Here is a 17,227-nt window from a genome sequence, read left to right as displayed (position 1 = left end):
AAGTGCAGGTTAACGGATAAATCCCATCTTATATGTACATTTAATAGAGTTCACGTCACCGAAAGCAAGAAATATGAAGTGCATTTTATTGACCATCAGTTAATTTCAAAATCAAAGACTGCAATAGGAGAGAGCGGCAACAGCACTGGTATAAGATCTCATTACTTTTAATGAAGATAATTGTGTGTTATGCGTCTGCGACTTACTTTCACTTTCATATGCGGCCGTTTGCGCGTCAGCTTGCTGAAGAGATCTGCGGCGATGTGTGATGCAGTAGCGTTGTCATATCTGACTCTCACATGTTTCAGTTTTAGTATTTTTGGGAGAAGTAAAATTTACATATGTAGTTTCAACAACCAGATGCATTTAGACTGAACATAGACAGTTTTGACTGGAATGCGTCCCAGACCATCTCCTGAAGTGGTTTGAGCGATCGGATTTAAATCCGTCTCAAATGCGTATTTAGGCATTTAGACCTGGTCTTTTCACGATCGGATAGCTATCTGATCAGAGAAAATGCATGAAGTCACCAGGTGCAAACAGACCCTTTGACGTTCTTCAAGCGCTTAGATATACACGGGAGCGTTCGAAAGCAGGCGTCTATCAGAGGATCCCTAATATATGCTTTCAAATGCTCCTGTGTATATCTAAGCGCTCGGTGAAGAACGTCAAAGATGTCTACGACTGTCACATCAATGGTATAAAAGTGCGTCAAGACTTTGAACTTAAACGTGGCTGGGGCATCTATTTTACTCACACTGCTGTCCACCATCCTGTTAATAACCTCTTTTTCTTAGGCTAGTTAACTTAAGTTCACGTTTCCCTCATTCATGTGTCGAGCGCCGCCTTGAAGTAGGACGCTTTGAGCAAAGAAATCTATATATAGCGCTTTATTTTTTTTTTATTAAAATATCGATATTTGGCGCAGCGATACGATTCTCGTATCGCACAGAGAAGGATGACGATATATCGCCATATCGATATTCTGTCCCATCCCTATGAGAAATCCTCCAAAAACTGCACAAATATGAAGTAAAAACATTAATAAACAGAGTAAAATTACATTTGTTTTTTAAAAAGCAGTTATTTTATAACAAAATGACATTTTATTGCCTGGGGTCTGTGGAGACCCCGAAGACCCTGAGTGTACCTTTTTTTTTTTACACTAACATAAAAACAAGCTATCACTCCGATTTTTTTTTTCTTCGTAGATCTAGAAAGTGTTAATAACGGTACAAAGTTTCATGTCATTTGGACAAAGAGAATATTTTTTTTTATTTGAGCAAACGTCGTTTGGGGTCTAAAAAGACCCCAAAGACCCTATAAGGGTTGATAAAGTATCATGGTCATTGTCAGATAGTTAAAGGTCATTAAACAGTTCTCCTCTGCAGTCAACTTATAGAGTCAGTCCTACTTTAATTATGTCAGTGTGAGACATAATTACTAATGACTAATGTCAAATCTTATTTTCTGAGTCCTTGAATTGGCTTTTTATGCTTTATGCACATCTAATGACTTCTGCCACTGTGAGCAACCTGCTTTATCCGGTTATATCACACTCTCTGTCAGGCACTAGCTGATGTGACAGAATTCCTCAAATATTCTTTTTTTTTATTTATTTAGCAAAGCATAAGAACTGACTATAATTTGTCTTGTGTGACCTTGCATCAAATGGTATTAGCCCACAGCAGTTTTTTATTTTTTGTTATTTGTTTTCCTCTTCTAGAGCTAAATTTATAGACTCATTACAGTGACATTTCGATTAAATCATCTCCCAGTGACACTCTGCTTGCAGCGCTTTGTGATCATCCACACGTGGGTGGTTCGAGAAAATATGGAAAAGAGGAAAAAAATTTTACTGAGTTAAAACTTTGAAGTCTGACTCAGAACTTCAGTTCCCTCATTTATGACATTTTCATCTAAATTGGAACCGTACGTTGTGTTAAAGAGAAAGCCTCCATTCTGCTTTATACAATAGTGGCCAAAAGTGATGTCCAGCCTAGGAAAATTGACCTCTTCATTATTCACCCTATATTCAAATATTATTAAGAGTTTGTTAAAGATTTTGTAAGCATACTGCATATTTGTGCTTTGAGTCAATTGTTTTATTTTTGATTTTTGCAATTGAAACTAGCCAAATTGTGTGGACATAATTTTTGGCCAGGCTGTCATACAAAGAATTTATCAACACAACAAGAGAGAACCAACAAAATATTAATAGCTTATGCATGTGGTGTATGCTTTTTCCTGTGAGCTTTTTGTTTTTCTATGCTTTTTTGCATAGTAAAATAAAACCTATCTTCCATCATATTTAGAATATTTAAAAAATATAAAATATTTTCCTCATATTTTGATGGTTTAATTGAACGTGTAGGGTCATTAAAACAAATATCTCTTCCGGACATCACTTTTGGCCACTACTGTATTTTTTATTTTTTTATTTTTTTATTATTATACTCAAACAGTCTATTTAAATGTATATAAAATGTGAGATTTATTGTCTGTACCCATAAATGGAAAGTCCTTGTAATGGTATGTATTTCCAGTCCTCTTTTCCTCAATCCAGCGAAATTTTATGGGAAATCATTAGCTCTGTCGATCTAGAGGGGTTTATTGTGGGACTGAAGGGCATCTTGATCTCAAATAAGTATGCAAGCATCTGTGCTGAGATTTGCTTTAAGGTTGTGATTGGATGTCACAACCTATATAGTGACCGTCATGGACTATGTTTAAATATTTTTTTAGATATACATTGAGATATAAGATATTTTTGATGAAATCCAAGAGGTATCTGACTCCTCCACCACTTTTGAAGTCCAGAAAAGTACTAAAGACATTGTTAAAATAGTCCACGTGACCGCAGTGATTTAACCTTAATTTTATGAAGTGACGAGAATACTTTTGTACACAAAAATAAAACAAAAATAACAACTTTATTCAACAATATCCTCTCTTCTGTTTACGTTCAGCGCTTCCAGGTTCTACGTCCGAAAGCCGACTCATTATTTGCTGCTCATGTGAACAGAGTCAGCCGATACTGAGCCAGCATTCTGACGTAGAACCTGAAAGCACTGAACGTAAACGGCATAAGAGAATGACACAGAACAGATGATGTTGAATAAAGTCTTTATTTTTGTTTTGTTAATGGAGGAGTCAGATACAGTACAGTCCAAAAGTTTGGAACCACTAAGATTTTTAATGTTTTTAAAAGAAGTTTCGTCTGCTCACCAAGGCTACATTTATTTAATTAAAAATACAGTAAAAACAGTAATATTGTGAAATATTATTACAATTTAAAATAACTGTTTTCTATTTGAATATATTTCACAAAGTAATTTATTCCTGTGATGGCAAAGCTGAATTTTCAGCATCATTACTCCAGTCTTCAGTGTCACATGATCCTTCAGATATCATTCTAATATGCTGATCTGCTGCTCAAGAAACATTTAATGTGTACAATTGTACAAAATATTTGTGTACAATATTTTTTTTCAGGATTATTTGATGAATAGAAAGTTCAAAAGAACAGTGTTTATCTGAAATCTAATCTTTTGTAACATTATAAATGTCTTTACTGCCACTTTTGATTGATTTAATGCATCCTTGATGAATAAAAGTATTCATTTCTTTAATATCTTTTCAAAAAAATAAAAATAAAAATTCTTACTGACCCCAAACTTTTGAACGGTAGTGTATAATGCTACAGAAGCTTTGTATTTCAGATAAATGCTGTTCTTTTGAACTTTCTATTCATCAAGGAATCCTGAAAAAAAAAGTACACAGCTGTTTCAACATTGAAAATAATCATAAATGTTTATTGAGCAGCAAATCAGCATATTAGAATGATTTCTGAAGGATCATGTGACACTGAAGACTGGAGTAACGATGCTGAAAATTCAGCTTTGCATCACAGGAATAAATTACTTTGTCAAATATATTTAAATAGTACACAGTTATTTTAAATTGTAATAATATTTCACAATATTACTGTTTTTTACTGTATTTTTCATTAAATAAATGTAGCCTTGGTGAGCAGACGAAACTTATTTTAAAAACATTAAAAATCTTAGTGGTTCCAAACTTTTGGACTGTACTGTACCTCTCGGATTTCCTCAAAAATATTTCAATTTGTGTTACGAAGATGAACAAAGGTCTTACGGGTATGGAAAGGCATTGGGTGAGTATAATGACAGAATTAAAATTTTTGGGTGAACTAGCCCTTTAAGTAGATCGTAGAGTGCATTGGTGTGGTGCTAATGGTTTCTAAGGTTTACTTAAGCTTACAATGCTTTTGCCAAACACAGCTCTAATTTGTGTAATTTCAGATCCAGTCATCTGTGACTGGCCAGGCTTAAGGTGAAATGAGCCAGTGTGCTCTTTGATTTTGAAAGTGATGTTGTGTATTCATTCATGATAACCAGAACGAGCTCTCATGCACACCTACCCACACACGCATGATACTTTGTTTATAATAACTTTCAGTCAAATCCACTGGATAGGGACTAGCATAGAAACTTCTCAGCAACTCAATAATACCTCTCAAGTAACAGCTGCCTAGCAACCAACTAGCAACACTGTAGCAACCACAAAGAACACAGTAGCAACTGACTAGCGTCTACCCAGAACACCCTTCCAACCATCCAAACATTGTGGCAGTGAGTTTTGCATGAATAAGCACCACCTCACATTTTATTCAGAAAATTATATGGTCCATTCAGCAAAAGTCCACAGATTTTGCCCCGGAATCACCATAGAAAATAATAAAAAAGGTCAGATAAAGGTCTGGAAACAGTAATGCAAATGAACATGAAAGTGAACATTGGTTACTAAATGACACTGTAGTTTTCCCTTATAAATCTACTAGTACACCTCACTTCTCTCCTCCTCCTTAAACATTTCTATCACTACTCTCTCTCCAAAGTACTCCATCGGCCTTTGCAGAGGCACTTGGGAAATATGCTCTGTCAGTGAGCTTTGTTCTTTTGCGATGTGATATATAATCTAAAATTAGATGAATTGAATGTGAGTGAGTACGGACTGGTGGAAATCATCGTCCATTAGAGTGAAAGACAGCAGGACCACCACAGGAACCCATCATAACCCTGTCAGAAGATGAAGATGTGAGCGCAGAGGAGAATGTGGAGAGGTCTCCTACTAGTGCTGTCAAAGAAATGAGAGACAAATCTCTTTCCTGAGCATTGCTCACAGGAGACCCTTATCAGAGTCTGTATGTCAGTATACTTTTAAGTTTAACAGTGCCCCTTGTAGGTACCTGGTACTTCTTGAAATGTTTTTAAGTTGCAAAGCAATATTATATTGATTATTTTTTTCATATAAAAAAAATCAAAACCTCTCATTAAAGTTTGCAAATCTTCCTTTGGCTTGCATTGAATGTTTGTGAACAGTGATTGTGGTGTATTTTGCATAATAAATCATTTGCTGCTGCCTCCCTCTTCCTCTATGTTTAACATCTTTTTGAATATTGGATTGTGATTTATCTTTTCTTGCATCTAATTAACCAGAAAACTGCATTTACAATGTTGCATTATGTGTTCATTCTCCTACACCACAGGCAGAGAATGAAAAATTCTTGATAGTTGATTGCTGATAGTTTTCTTTGTGCAGTGCTCAGAGGTGCTGCTATTATCCCTAGTATCTGGCTGCTCAGTCAGCTGTGTAATAGTTTGGGAAAGGGTATTTCCTCATTGTTTTTTCTCTTTGGGTGTGTTTGGCATTTTGAGCATTTTTATGATTGAAAGTATGAGTGTTTTGTGAATTCAGATCTTATACATCTTATAATATTCCATAACTTATGATCACTCTCTAATTCATTCTTTAATGTTTGTCTTTGCAGCTCTGCTCTACAAGCCTATTGACCGTGTCACTCGCAGCACTCTTGTCCTGCATGTGAGTCGCTCTCTTTCGAAAATATAAACATCTATTAATTGCATATGGTTCGATTTAAAATTGTAAGGCCGCCTTTACTATGGCAAATGCACTGGCTTTTTTTTCTGCAATCACACATTCACACACACACAAACACTCAGATCCAATCAGCTGTGACTTTAGGCCTGCCATTAATTTAAGCATGACAGAGCTTGCAGTGTTTCTAATAAACTTCTTTTTGTACTGTGTAAGAGAGTCTTATAGTTTAACCAGGTAAATATGAGATCACTTTCATTGTAAATTTTGTAGAGATTTTAACTGCAGTCAATTAGAAAGAATGTGCGCTTTTGATTTGTTACCTTAAAAAATTGTCTTTACATGTTCTGAGCATTTGCATATTGTCTGTGATGACATTTTGCTGTTGTGGTGTTTATCTGGAACCTATAATTAAGGATTAGTCCACTTTCAAATAAAATTTTCCTGATAATTTACACACCCCCATGTCATCCAAGATATTCATGTCTTTCTTTCTTCAGTGAAAAAGAAATTAAGGTTTTTGATGAAAACATTCCAGGATTATTCTCCTTATAGTGGACTTCAGTGGTCTCCAAATGGTTGAAGGTCAAAATTACAGTTTCAGTGCAGCTTCAAAGGGCTTTAAACAATACCAGACGAGGAATAAGGGTCGTCTTATCTAGCGAAATGATCGCTCATTTTCTAAAAAAATACAAATGTATATGCTTTATAAACACAAATGATTGCCTTGCAAGTGCTTCCGCTTTCTGCATTCTTCAAAAAGCTTACGCTGTATGTCCTACGCCTTCCCTATTCAACTTACGGAACGAGCGCAGCGCCAGTTCTGTTTTTTCTGTAAGTAGAATATGGAAGGCGTAGGACATACAGCATAAGCTTTTTGAAGAATACGGAAAGCAGAATGGTGGAAGCACATGCATAGCGATCAATTGTGTTTATAAATCATATACAGTTGTATTTTTTTTCGAAAATGACTGATCGCTTCGCTAGATAAGACCCTTATTCCTCGTCTGGTATCGTTTAAAGCCCTTTGAAGCTGCACTAAAAGTAATTTTGACCTTCAACCGTTTGGAGACCATTGAAGTCCACTATAAGGAGAATAATCCTGGAATGTTTTCATCAAAAACCTTAATTTCTTTTCAGCTGAAGAAAGAGAGACATGAACATCTTGGATGACATGGGGGTGAGTAAATTATCAGGAAAGTGTGCCATAACAAGACACTAACACTACTAAATTCTACTGTTTAAAGATCATTATATACATTAAGTTACCAGTATCAACATGTCAGACCTGCTTTTTATCATGGGTCTTAAGGCCATTACAATGATCTTAAGGCCATTATAACCTATAACCCAAGAATCCTGTAAAAAAAAAAAAAAAAAAATGTATCATGGTTTCCATAAAAAAATATTAAGTAGAACAACTGTTTTCTTCATTGATGGTAATAAAAAAATATTTCTTGAACAGCAAATCAGCATATTAGAATTATTTCTGAAGGATCATGTGACACTGAAAACTGGAGTAATGGCTGGTGAAAATTCAGCTTTGCCATCACAGGCATAAATTAAATTGCAATAATGTTTTACAGTATTACTGTTCTTGCTATATTTTTGATCAAATAAATGCATCGGTGTGCACAAGAGACTTCTTTCAAAAACATTTTAAAAGTCAAACGTTTGAACTGTAGTGTAGGTTTATAACGTTTTAATTTTTATTTTATTTTTTTGTGGAATTATCACTTTAAGAATACACATAAAACTGTATGTTGTCTTTTTGTTTTATTATTTCAGGACTTGTTGAAACACACCCCTAAGGATCATCCAGACTTCCCATTACTGCAGGATGCTCTGAGAATATCCCAGAACTTCCTGTCCAGCATCAATGAAGAGATTGACCCACGCAGGACTGCCGTGACCACACCGAAGGGAGAGGTGTGCGACTTTGTGTGTTTGTGCAACTTTGTGTGTTTGTGTGACAGGAAAGAGTATGAAGTATACTGCATTTTTCATATACAGTCCTTTACTGTAAGTAATTCTTTAAGGCAGGTGAGGAATCAGTGCCTTTATAAGTGTGTTTTCACAGCTATTTTATTAATAGCATTTTGATTCTTCTTCTGGTATGTTTCCTTTCTTAGTTTTGGCTTGTGTTTGCAGTCCACAGCAAAAAATCAGACCAAGACCTTCTTAGTATCTGACTAATCAATTATTCAAAGAAATAATCATAAGATGAGTCAGTTATGAGAATAATCAGAAGTTGCAGCCATTTAGCATGGTATGATGCATAGTTGGAGGAATTAACTAGCTAGTTACGACTGCTTCCCGAAACTGTAGTAACTTTGTCAGATATGTGTCATTCGAACCACGTTGGTTCGGCAATATAGAACTGTCTTTAATGACGCCATGCAGGTGATGGAGATAAATACTGTTAATTAACAGTAACTGACATGCATACATACACTTTATATCCGGTTTGGTCAGTAAGCAGCATTATACACAATATACTTTCTCTGCAATTCTGCTGTAAAAAAAAAAAAAAATTAACATGACATTTGTCTCTAGATATCTTCTTAAGCAAAACAGTCTTAAATGTCACAGCCTACCTGAGTATTGTTGCTGACCATGTCCATCCCTTTATAACCACAGTATACCCATCTGATAGCTACTTCCAGCAGGATAATGCACCATGTCACAAAGCTCAGATCATTTTAAACTGGTTTCCCTTTACTCAAATGGCCTCCACAGTCACTAGATTTCAATCCAATAGAGCACATTTGGGATGTGGTGGAATGGGAGATTTGCATCATGGGTGTGCAGCCGACAAATCTGCTGCAACTGCGTGATGCTATTATGTCAATATAGACCAAAATCTCAGAGGAATTTTCACCTTGTTGAATCTATGCCACAAAGAAATCAGGCAGTTCTGAATAGAATGATCTATTTAAGTCCACATATCATACTAACAGGAAACTGTTCTTATAACCACAGGTCAAGAGCTGTAGTTCCACCCACACAACTTGTAATGTTCTTTGCAACTATTCGTTGGAACTATGTTTTCGGGAAAAACTGAATCGTTTAATTGTAAAGAACTTGCAACCATAGTCAGCCATGTCAACCAACAATGCTTGTAGGAAACATAACCCTAACCAATCAGAAGACACTCAAAACGTAAATGTAGGGAGGTGGAGATAAACTTTGTTATCATAACTGTATAAAAGCATACTGTTTAAGTGTCAACCAGATTACTGCTACTGGATTAATATTTTTGTATGTGTAACATGATATTTTATAGAAACATGATATCAATATTTTATTTTTTAAATATCACAGGCTCGCCAGCTGGTGAAGGATGGCTTCCTGGTGGAGGTGTCGGAGGGGACGCGTAAACTTCGTCATGTCTTCCTCTTCACAGACCTTCTGCTCTGTGCCAAGATGAAAAAGACAGCAGTTGGGTATGAACATGGACACTTATAAACTGAAAACAAATTAGTGTAGGATTCACTTAGAATTTTCACTCAAAAAAATGCTCATAAATTTCACAAAATAATTACAAAGAAATGGAAAGTAACACATTGAATTAAACATTACATTTTGAAGTAGAAAAAATGAATTTGTATTTTATTGTAAAATATACTCCAATAATCTTTGTTTTATTTACAACAATTTTACAGTTTACACAAAACCACTTTCTTTCTGTTATGTATTACCCACCCATGCATACATCATACTACAGGCCGTTGTGTGTTTGGTGCCCATAGATTAAATCAAAGTGCTTTGATTTACAAAGGGTCAATATCATTTGTCACTGTTATTTTTTGTTTTGTTTTTTTTGTCATGGTTATGTTGCCAAAGACACTGTAATATTGGTTGATAGCTGTTGTTACCCTGGTGCAGCTACAGCCTTCCCAGACTAACACGCATATATAACACACACACTATACGTAGGCTGTGCCTGCAAGCTGACTTGCCTCACTGCCTTATCAGGCAATGGCTTTACTGGCAGTATTTGCACTCAAAGATACCTCATGAAACTAATTTCGGACAGGCTTCTGAGGCAGAGTTTAATGATCTACAACAAAATAGAGCAAGATTTGGTGATAACTAAGCGAATATAAATGTACGTTAATGCACAACCTGACCACCAACCGTGACTCTCAGATGCCATATTTATTTTTTAGCTTAACTGACTCGGAATGGAACGCACAGGATTTTGGGATATCATAGGCAGCAAAGGATACATCTATGCTGCCTTCAAAAATCAATCAGATGAAGGTATCAGGAGTCAGGAAGTGAAGATAATGTTGTATTCAGATGTGCCTTGATGTCTTTCTACCTTGAAATGGTAGCCTATGGTAGCATTTTCAGTTTTTGAACACAGCCATAATCTACTTTGCCTCATATGCTCGGCATTATGGGACATTCAGTTCTGGATTTTGATCTCAGCACTGGCAGAGACTGTAAAGTATTCAGACTCAATTAAGCAGGAGATTTTTTTAAATTGGTTGTTAATCATAATGGTGTACAGATTATATTCCGCTGCAGAGCCATGCTGGGCATCATAATCATCTCACAATAAAAAAGTCATTATCAAGCATTTCTGCAGTGGAAACACATTTTGATCCCTGAAGTGTGCATGTGTGCTCCATAGTGAGTGCTTAGATTAATAGGTTACTTCAGTCTCAACAGAGCCATTTCCTGTCAGTACAGGAAGAAAATGACATTGTGATGCATGTGTTTGTGAGCAGGAATGAATTATACACTTAATACACACAAATTATATACTTAATATATAAATATATTAAGGTTGTCAATTTAATTTAGTGTGCTTATTTATAAAAATTAAAACAATAAAAAAATAACATATTAAATCAAGCTTTTATTTGACATTTAAGTATGTTTCTCTCTGTGTGTGTTTGTTAGGAGGCATCAGCAATATGAGTGTAAATGGTACATCCCTCTGGCTGATGTGAGCTTCCAGACCCTGGATGACTCTGACTCTCTCCCTCACGTCCAGACACTCCCTGAGCATGAGATTGAGGAGATGAAGATCAAGATCTCTTCCATCAAAAGTGAGATCCAGAAAGAGAAGGTACGATCTAAAAGAGGATAAAAACGAAGCTAAATGTTAGTGGCGCTTAAGACATTGCTTATCCTTAAGGTTGGAAATTTAACAAACCCTATATATTTGCAGTTCAGTGCATGCATAACCATTTGCATGAATTAACTGTTATGTTGATATTCTGATCAAATATTTTTCCAAGCACATTTTACCTATTGAAAGCCACATCATTCTTAATAATTACTATTAAGATAGTATATAATCATTAATTGTCAATATGTAATTGTTGATGAGGGCTTAAAGTGAAAAACACCTTATATTTCAACCCCTACGAACACACTGAAGCTCGAGTCACCATTTTTGCTAGTAAATTTTTTTTTTATATTACTCACCAGACTTTTTACATGGAATGCAAGACCAATGCAAATGAAAAAATTCTACATAAATATATAAATTTCAAACACTATTATAGTCATGTAAACAGTCTGTAATAAAATAAGCTCAAATAATCAAACTACAAGCAATATCACCAATAAACACAATAGAAAAGATTCCACGTGTCACACAGGCACAATAGCGCTGTATGACTTTTGTTTAGTTTTTTCCTTTTTTATTCAAAATATTCACAAACTTGTTAACTATAGTGACTTTGAGCACCCATGAGATATTCTCCATTCATTTTAACCATTAAAAAACGACAGCTTTCAGAAGCGTTGTTCTTTTCATTTTTATAGTTCACTTGAGGCAGTTCAGTTATGGACAGTTTGGCTGTGGGCACGAACTGACAGAAACGAGGCCTAATATTTGAATGTGATTTGTCGTTAAAATCACGTCAGTTGATCTATATTGCACGAGGGGTGCTGTTAAACTCCCAGTCCTAATATATATATATATAGGGTCACAAAAAACAGGCAAGGAAGAAAAGATGCATTAACTGCAAAAGACTTTTAAGAGTTTGTTTTTGTTTTTGCACTTAATTCTTAATTCTGGAGAGCAGTCTTCATGTATTTTACAACACTTCAGCTTGTGACTATTATTAAGTGGGGGTCATGTTTCTGGATTCTTTACCTTAGCAAAGTTTCTGAGAACCTGACACCTTGTACTTCTGGAAAATGGTGGCCCTGGAGACTAAAGGGCTCCTGATGGTTTCACATCTTAAACTTTATCTTAATTCTTGAAGTCTTTTGCAGTTAATATCTTTTCTTCTCTACCTGTTTTTTGTGACCCTGTTGCCCCTGCTGTGGCAGTTGTGGCCTAATGGTTAGAGAGTCGGACTTGCAACCCACAGGTTCGAGTCTCTGTACCGGCAGGAAATTTAGGTGTGGGGAGTGAATGAACAGGGTTCTCTTCCACTCTCATTACTCATTATTCTCATTACAACTGAGGTGCCCTTGAGCAAGGTGCCCAATCACTCTCTGGGCACCGCAGCAAAAATGTCTGTCGGATGTGTGTTCAGGGTGTGTGTGCGTTCAGTACTCACTGCTGTGTGTGTGCACTTAGATGGGTGAAATGCAGAGCACAAATTCCGAGTATGGGACACCATACATGGCTGCACATAACTTCACTTTCACTTTTACACTTTCATTGAGCAAAATTTACAGTAGGTATTAAGATTGATGTGAATTGGTAAAATGTGCTTGAAAAAAAATTGATCAGAATATCAACTTATATTATACATTATTTATTATTTACCTAATAATTATGTATGCACTGTAGTGGCCAAAAGTGTTGTCCGGCCTAGGAAAATTGACATCTTCACCCTTTATTCAAATATTATTTTATATACTATATGCTTGGAATCAATTGTTTTATTTGTGATAACTCAATGAAACATGCCAAATTGTGCAGACATATGTTTTTGGCCAGGCTTTCATACAAAAAAATGATCAACACATTAAAAAACAAGAGAGAACCAACAAAATATTAATTATTTGTAGTCAATGTATGCTTTTTCCTATGAACTTTGTTTTTCTGTGCTTTTTCCTATGCGTTTGTTTTTTTTTTTTTTTGGCCAAATAATTTTGTCAAATAAATACCCAAGTTTAATAATTAAAATATTAAAAAATATTACATACTTTCCTCATATTTTGATGGTTTTATCTAACTTGTAGGGTAATTAAAAACAAATATCCCCTCTGGACATCACTTTTGGCCATATTAGGCTACTGTGTATATATAATAAAAATAATCAACATATTAGGAATACTTCGTTTTAGCTGTGTTGCTATGTGTCACGACATGAGTAAGCAAATGAGTAGGCAAATACTCTGCCTAGACTAGAGCAAATGCAAGCATCTCGCTTATAATAAACCCATCCAATGTATCTGCACCGAGCACATTTTTTGACATGACATGTCACAAATGTTTGAGGCTATCTACACCGGACACATCAAAGTAAACGTTATAAACTGGAACATTTGTCTTTCTGAGTGGGTGCATGATGATACTGATGTATGTTATTGAAACGTCCACTGTAGCCCGTTGCATCACAGTGCCTCATTTTCTTTGATGTGTTCATGACCTGTTTAATCTTTTGAAACATACTAATAGTAGTCAATGAACAATAAACGAAAATCTTACATCTAGGGTTGGGTATCATTTGATTTTTAGCGATTCCAATTCTGCTTATTGCTTCCAAATCTTTTCAGTTCCCTGTTTCAGTTACAGTAAGGTAAAAACATTTAGTCAAAAATTTATATCAAACATATTTATTCTGTGTCTTTTGGCAAAACATATTGTTGCAGCTGATTTCCATAAACAAAAATCAGCAGCCTAAAGAACACTAACATTTTCCTATGGTTTTAACAAAAATACCACATCGAAAATTGGACTAACTAATATAAATTTCAAACATTAAAGACAAATAAACAGTAATAAAATGAGTATAGCACAAATAAATAGGCAACAGCTGAATAAATTACAGGTACAGAAATTGTAATCTAATGTAAAATAACACTGCACAGTTTTCTTTTTACAAATAAAATATATATTAAAGGATTAGTCCACTTTCGAATCAAATTTTCCTGATAATTTACTCACCCCCATGTCATCCAAGATGTTCATAATAATTTATGTTTCTGAAGCATATACAGTTGAATTTTTTTTTCGAAAATGGCCGATCGTTTCGCTAGATAAGACCCTTATTCCTCATCTGGTATCGTTTAAAGCCCTTTGAAACTGCACTGAAACTGTAATTTTGACCTTCAACCGTCTGGAGGCCATTGAAGTCCACTATAAGGAGAATAATCCTGGAATGTTTTCATCAAAAACCTTAATTTCTTTTCGACTAAAGAAAGACAGACATTAACATCTTGGATGACATGGGGGTGAGTAAATTATCAGGAAAATTTTATTTGAAAGTGGACTTATCACTTTTACACAACAATCAGTCAAGATCATTGAGATTTTCTTTTTCTTTTGTTCTTTGACTAACGTTAATGACACAGACTGCAGCAGGTTTATAAGGTATATTTCAAGACCTCATGAGGATCCAATATATTCCAGAATTGGATTTTTTTTTTAATTCCCAACCATATTTTCATCACCTTTAAAGTATAAAAATATATCAAAATATTTTGACTTCAAAATGTGTGTTGAGGATTGCTATAATTTGTTGTCTGGGCAACATAAAAAAAACATCTTGACATGTTGTAATTCAGCTGTGGTCAATAAGTTCTTAACCTAATTATCAGTGTTTTTCAAAAGGTCATGTCAGACTCTCTAAAGCATTGCTTTGTAGGCCTTTTTTTTTTTTTTTATACAGTTTTTCTCCATTGGTTTGGCTCATTTCTTTAAACAGAAATTACATTCTCAAAATTCTAAGATTATTTGGCAAAACAGTCTTACAGTTCAGCACAACACTATAGCTCACTTGCAAAAGCACATATCTCTCCCAAAACTGTTCACTCATGCTTCAAAACTAAATTTCTTTCCCATATAAAGAGTCAGTGTCACAGAAATGGCAAAGATCCTTCTCAATTGCTTTGGCTCATTTCTTGAAACAGACCGGACATTCTCAACACTCTTGGTGCTTTTGCCAAAGTAACGTGGATGGTTCGGCACAACACCATGGTTCACCTGCAAAAGCTCATACCTCTCCCAAAACAGTTCACTCATGTGTCAAAACTAAATATTCTCTACAATAGCGTAAAAAAAGAAAACATCAAATCAGTCATACAGAAGAGTCATACACTACATTACAGACAATTACATAGGAATGTTTTATGTTACTCCAGTGGTTCCAAACCTGGGGTACATGTACCCCTATGCAGAGGTACTACAGGGGGTATTTGACAGAAAGGGGAGGGGGAAAATCATCAATGACTAGACTTACTGAAATATATGAAATTTTTTTTCAAGGAAAGCCCCTTGAGATGCAGCATCTCGTTTTCAAGGGGGACCAAGAACATACAACAGATACAGTATGTAAAGCAGTTGTAGTAGAGTACCCAAATACTCCCTTAAATATTGGAGTTACTCTTGCTGTTTTCCAAACAATTGGAATGGAACTCATATCTAAAGACATATTGTACAAATCAGAAAGTGGATGTATTAATATACTGGATCCAAGTTTAAGAAATTTGGCTTCCAACCCATCAGGTCCAACACTACCATTTTTTAATTCAGAGATGGCTTGAAATACTTCAGATGGCTGAATTCTAGAAAATGAAAAGGATCCATCAATTTGATTTGATGAACTAGAAGAAACTAAATTTATCAAATAAATTTATCAAATGTTCCAAGGATTCATATATGGTATTCATGGTATTATGTTCTTGACTAATTTTGACAATTGAACAGACTATTGTGCATGTGTGTCAGACACAGACGAGGACACAGAGGAGGTAAAGTGTAACAGTGTTTATTAACAGAGGTTTCAGACACAGGTGATGACACAGGTAGAGAATCTTGACACGTAGAACTGACAATAGGTATAACAGTGATAACTTTCCTTGGCAGATGACGAAGGTGACACAGATGAAGACGGAGGACTCAGGACTGGAGATGAAGACGATGAAGACAACAGTAGGTATAATGTTCAGGTAAGACGAGGTCGAGTGACGTATAGGGATCGGTGCAAGACCAGACAATGAGTGAATGGAACTGGTGTGCTTATATGTGGCTCTGGTGATGATGCACAGGTGTTCAGTATTCCGGTGATTGTGAACGAGTGGGCGTGGCGTAAGTGTCCGTGTCTGAAGGTGCCGGTTGTGTAGCCGTGACAGTACCCCCTCCTCCACGGGCGGCTCCTGACGGCTGGGAACGACGGCGGCGACGGGGTCTACCACGGCTTCGAGGAGCGGGACGGTCGGGATGTTCCTGGTGGAACTCGGTAAGTAGACTGGGGTCAAGGATATCCTGGCGGTTGACCCAGCATCGCTCCTCTGGGCCGTAGTTCTCCCAGTCCACTAGGTACTCCAGTTGGGACCCACGTCGCCGCGAGTCAAGGATAGCTCTCACCCGGTAGATGTTGGTGTCTTCATCGATGGCAGGAGGAGGAGGTACGGCATCATCACCAGGCTCTGTGGAAGGAGGAGACAAAGGGTCAGTGAAGGGTTTGAGAAGTGAAACATGGAAGGATGGTGAGATGCGGTACTGTGCTGGGAGTTGGAGACGGTAGGTCACTTCATTCAGCTGCCTCTCGATGGTGAATGGTCCGATGTACCGGGGACTCAGCTTACGGCAAGGCAGCCGTAGGCGGATGTCCTGAGTGGAGAGCCAAACTTGTTGTCCTGGTTGATATTGAGGAGTGGGTCGTCGGCGGGCGTCAGCTTGCTCCTTGTGCCTCCGGACTGCCTGCTGGAGGTGCACGTGAGCTGAGTCCCAGACCCTCTCGCTCTGTCGGAACCAGTGATCTACCGCTGGGATCTCCGAGGGCTCACCCGACCATGGAAACAAGGGAGGTTGGTATCCTAACACACACTGGAACGGGGTGAGCCCTGTGGTGGACTGCTGGAGGGAATTCTGGGCGTATTCGGCCCAGGGCAGATACTGGCTCCAACAGTCCTGGTTACGGTGACAGTAGACCCTCAGGAACCTCCCGATTTCCTGGATTTTCCGCTCAGTCTGGCCATTGGTCTGAGGGTGGTATCCTGACGAGAGGCTGACAGATACCCCTAGGAGGCGGAAGAATGCGGTCCAGACCCGGGAGATGAACTGTGGTCCGCGGTCAGAAACGATGTCTTCAGGTAAACCGAAGTGGCGGAAGACGTTGTGAAAGAGTGCCTCTGCCGTTTCGAAGGCCGTTGGTAG

The 17,227-nt window shown here is 36.8% G+C and overlaps 1 protein-coding gene across 4 annotated transcripts in view; it reads left to right on the top strand.

Annotated features, from left to right (window-relative positions):
* abr (ABR activator of RhoGEF and GTPase) overlaps positions 1–17,227 on the top strand; it is a 343,069-nt gene that overhangs the window by 180,985 nt on the left and 144,857 nt on the right. For all 4 annotated transcript variants that reach the window (XM_048161871.1, XM_048161872.1, XM_048161873.1 and 1 more), the window contains 4 exons: positions 5,855–5,907; positions 7,711–7,851; positions 9,247–9,368; positions 10,837–11,005. In XM_048161871.1, the coding sequence (XP_048017828.1) occupies positions 5,855–5,907; positions 7,711–7,851; positions 9,247–9,368; positions 10,837–11,005 (485 nt within the window). The remainder of the gene's footprint in view (positions 1–5,854; positions 5,908–7,710; positions 7,852–9,246; positions 9,369–10,836; positions 11,006–17,227) is intronic.

Source organism: Megalobrama amblycephala, linkage group LG16 (assembly GCF_018812025.1).
Source record: "Megalobrama amblycephala isolate DHTTF-2021 linkage group LG16, ASM1881202v1, whole genome shotgun sequence".
In the NCBI taxonomy this organism is placed as follows: Eukaryota; Metazoa; Chordata; class Actinopteri; order Cypriniformes; family Xenocyprididae; genus Megalobrama; species Megalobrama amblycephala.
The sequence above is the reverse complement of the archived record's forward strand: the minus strand, read 5'-3'. Positions and strand labels throughout refer to the sequence as shown.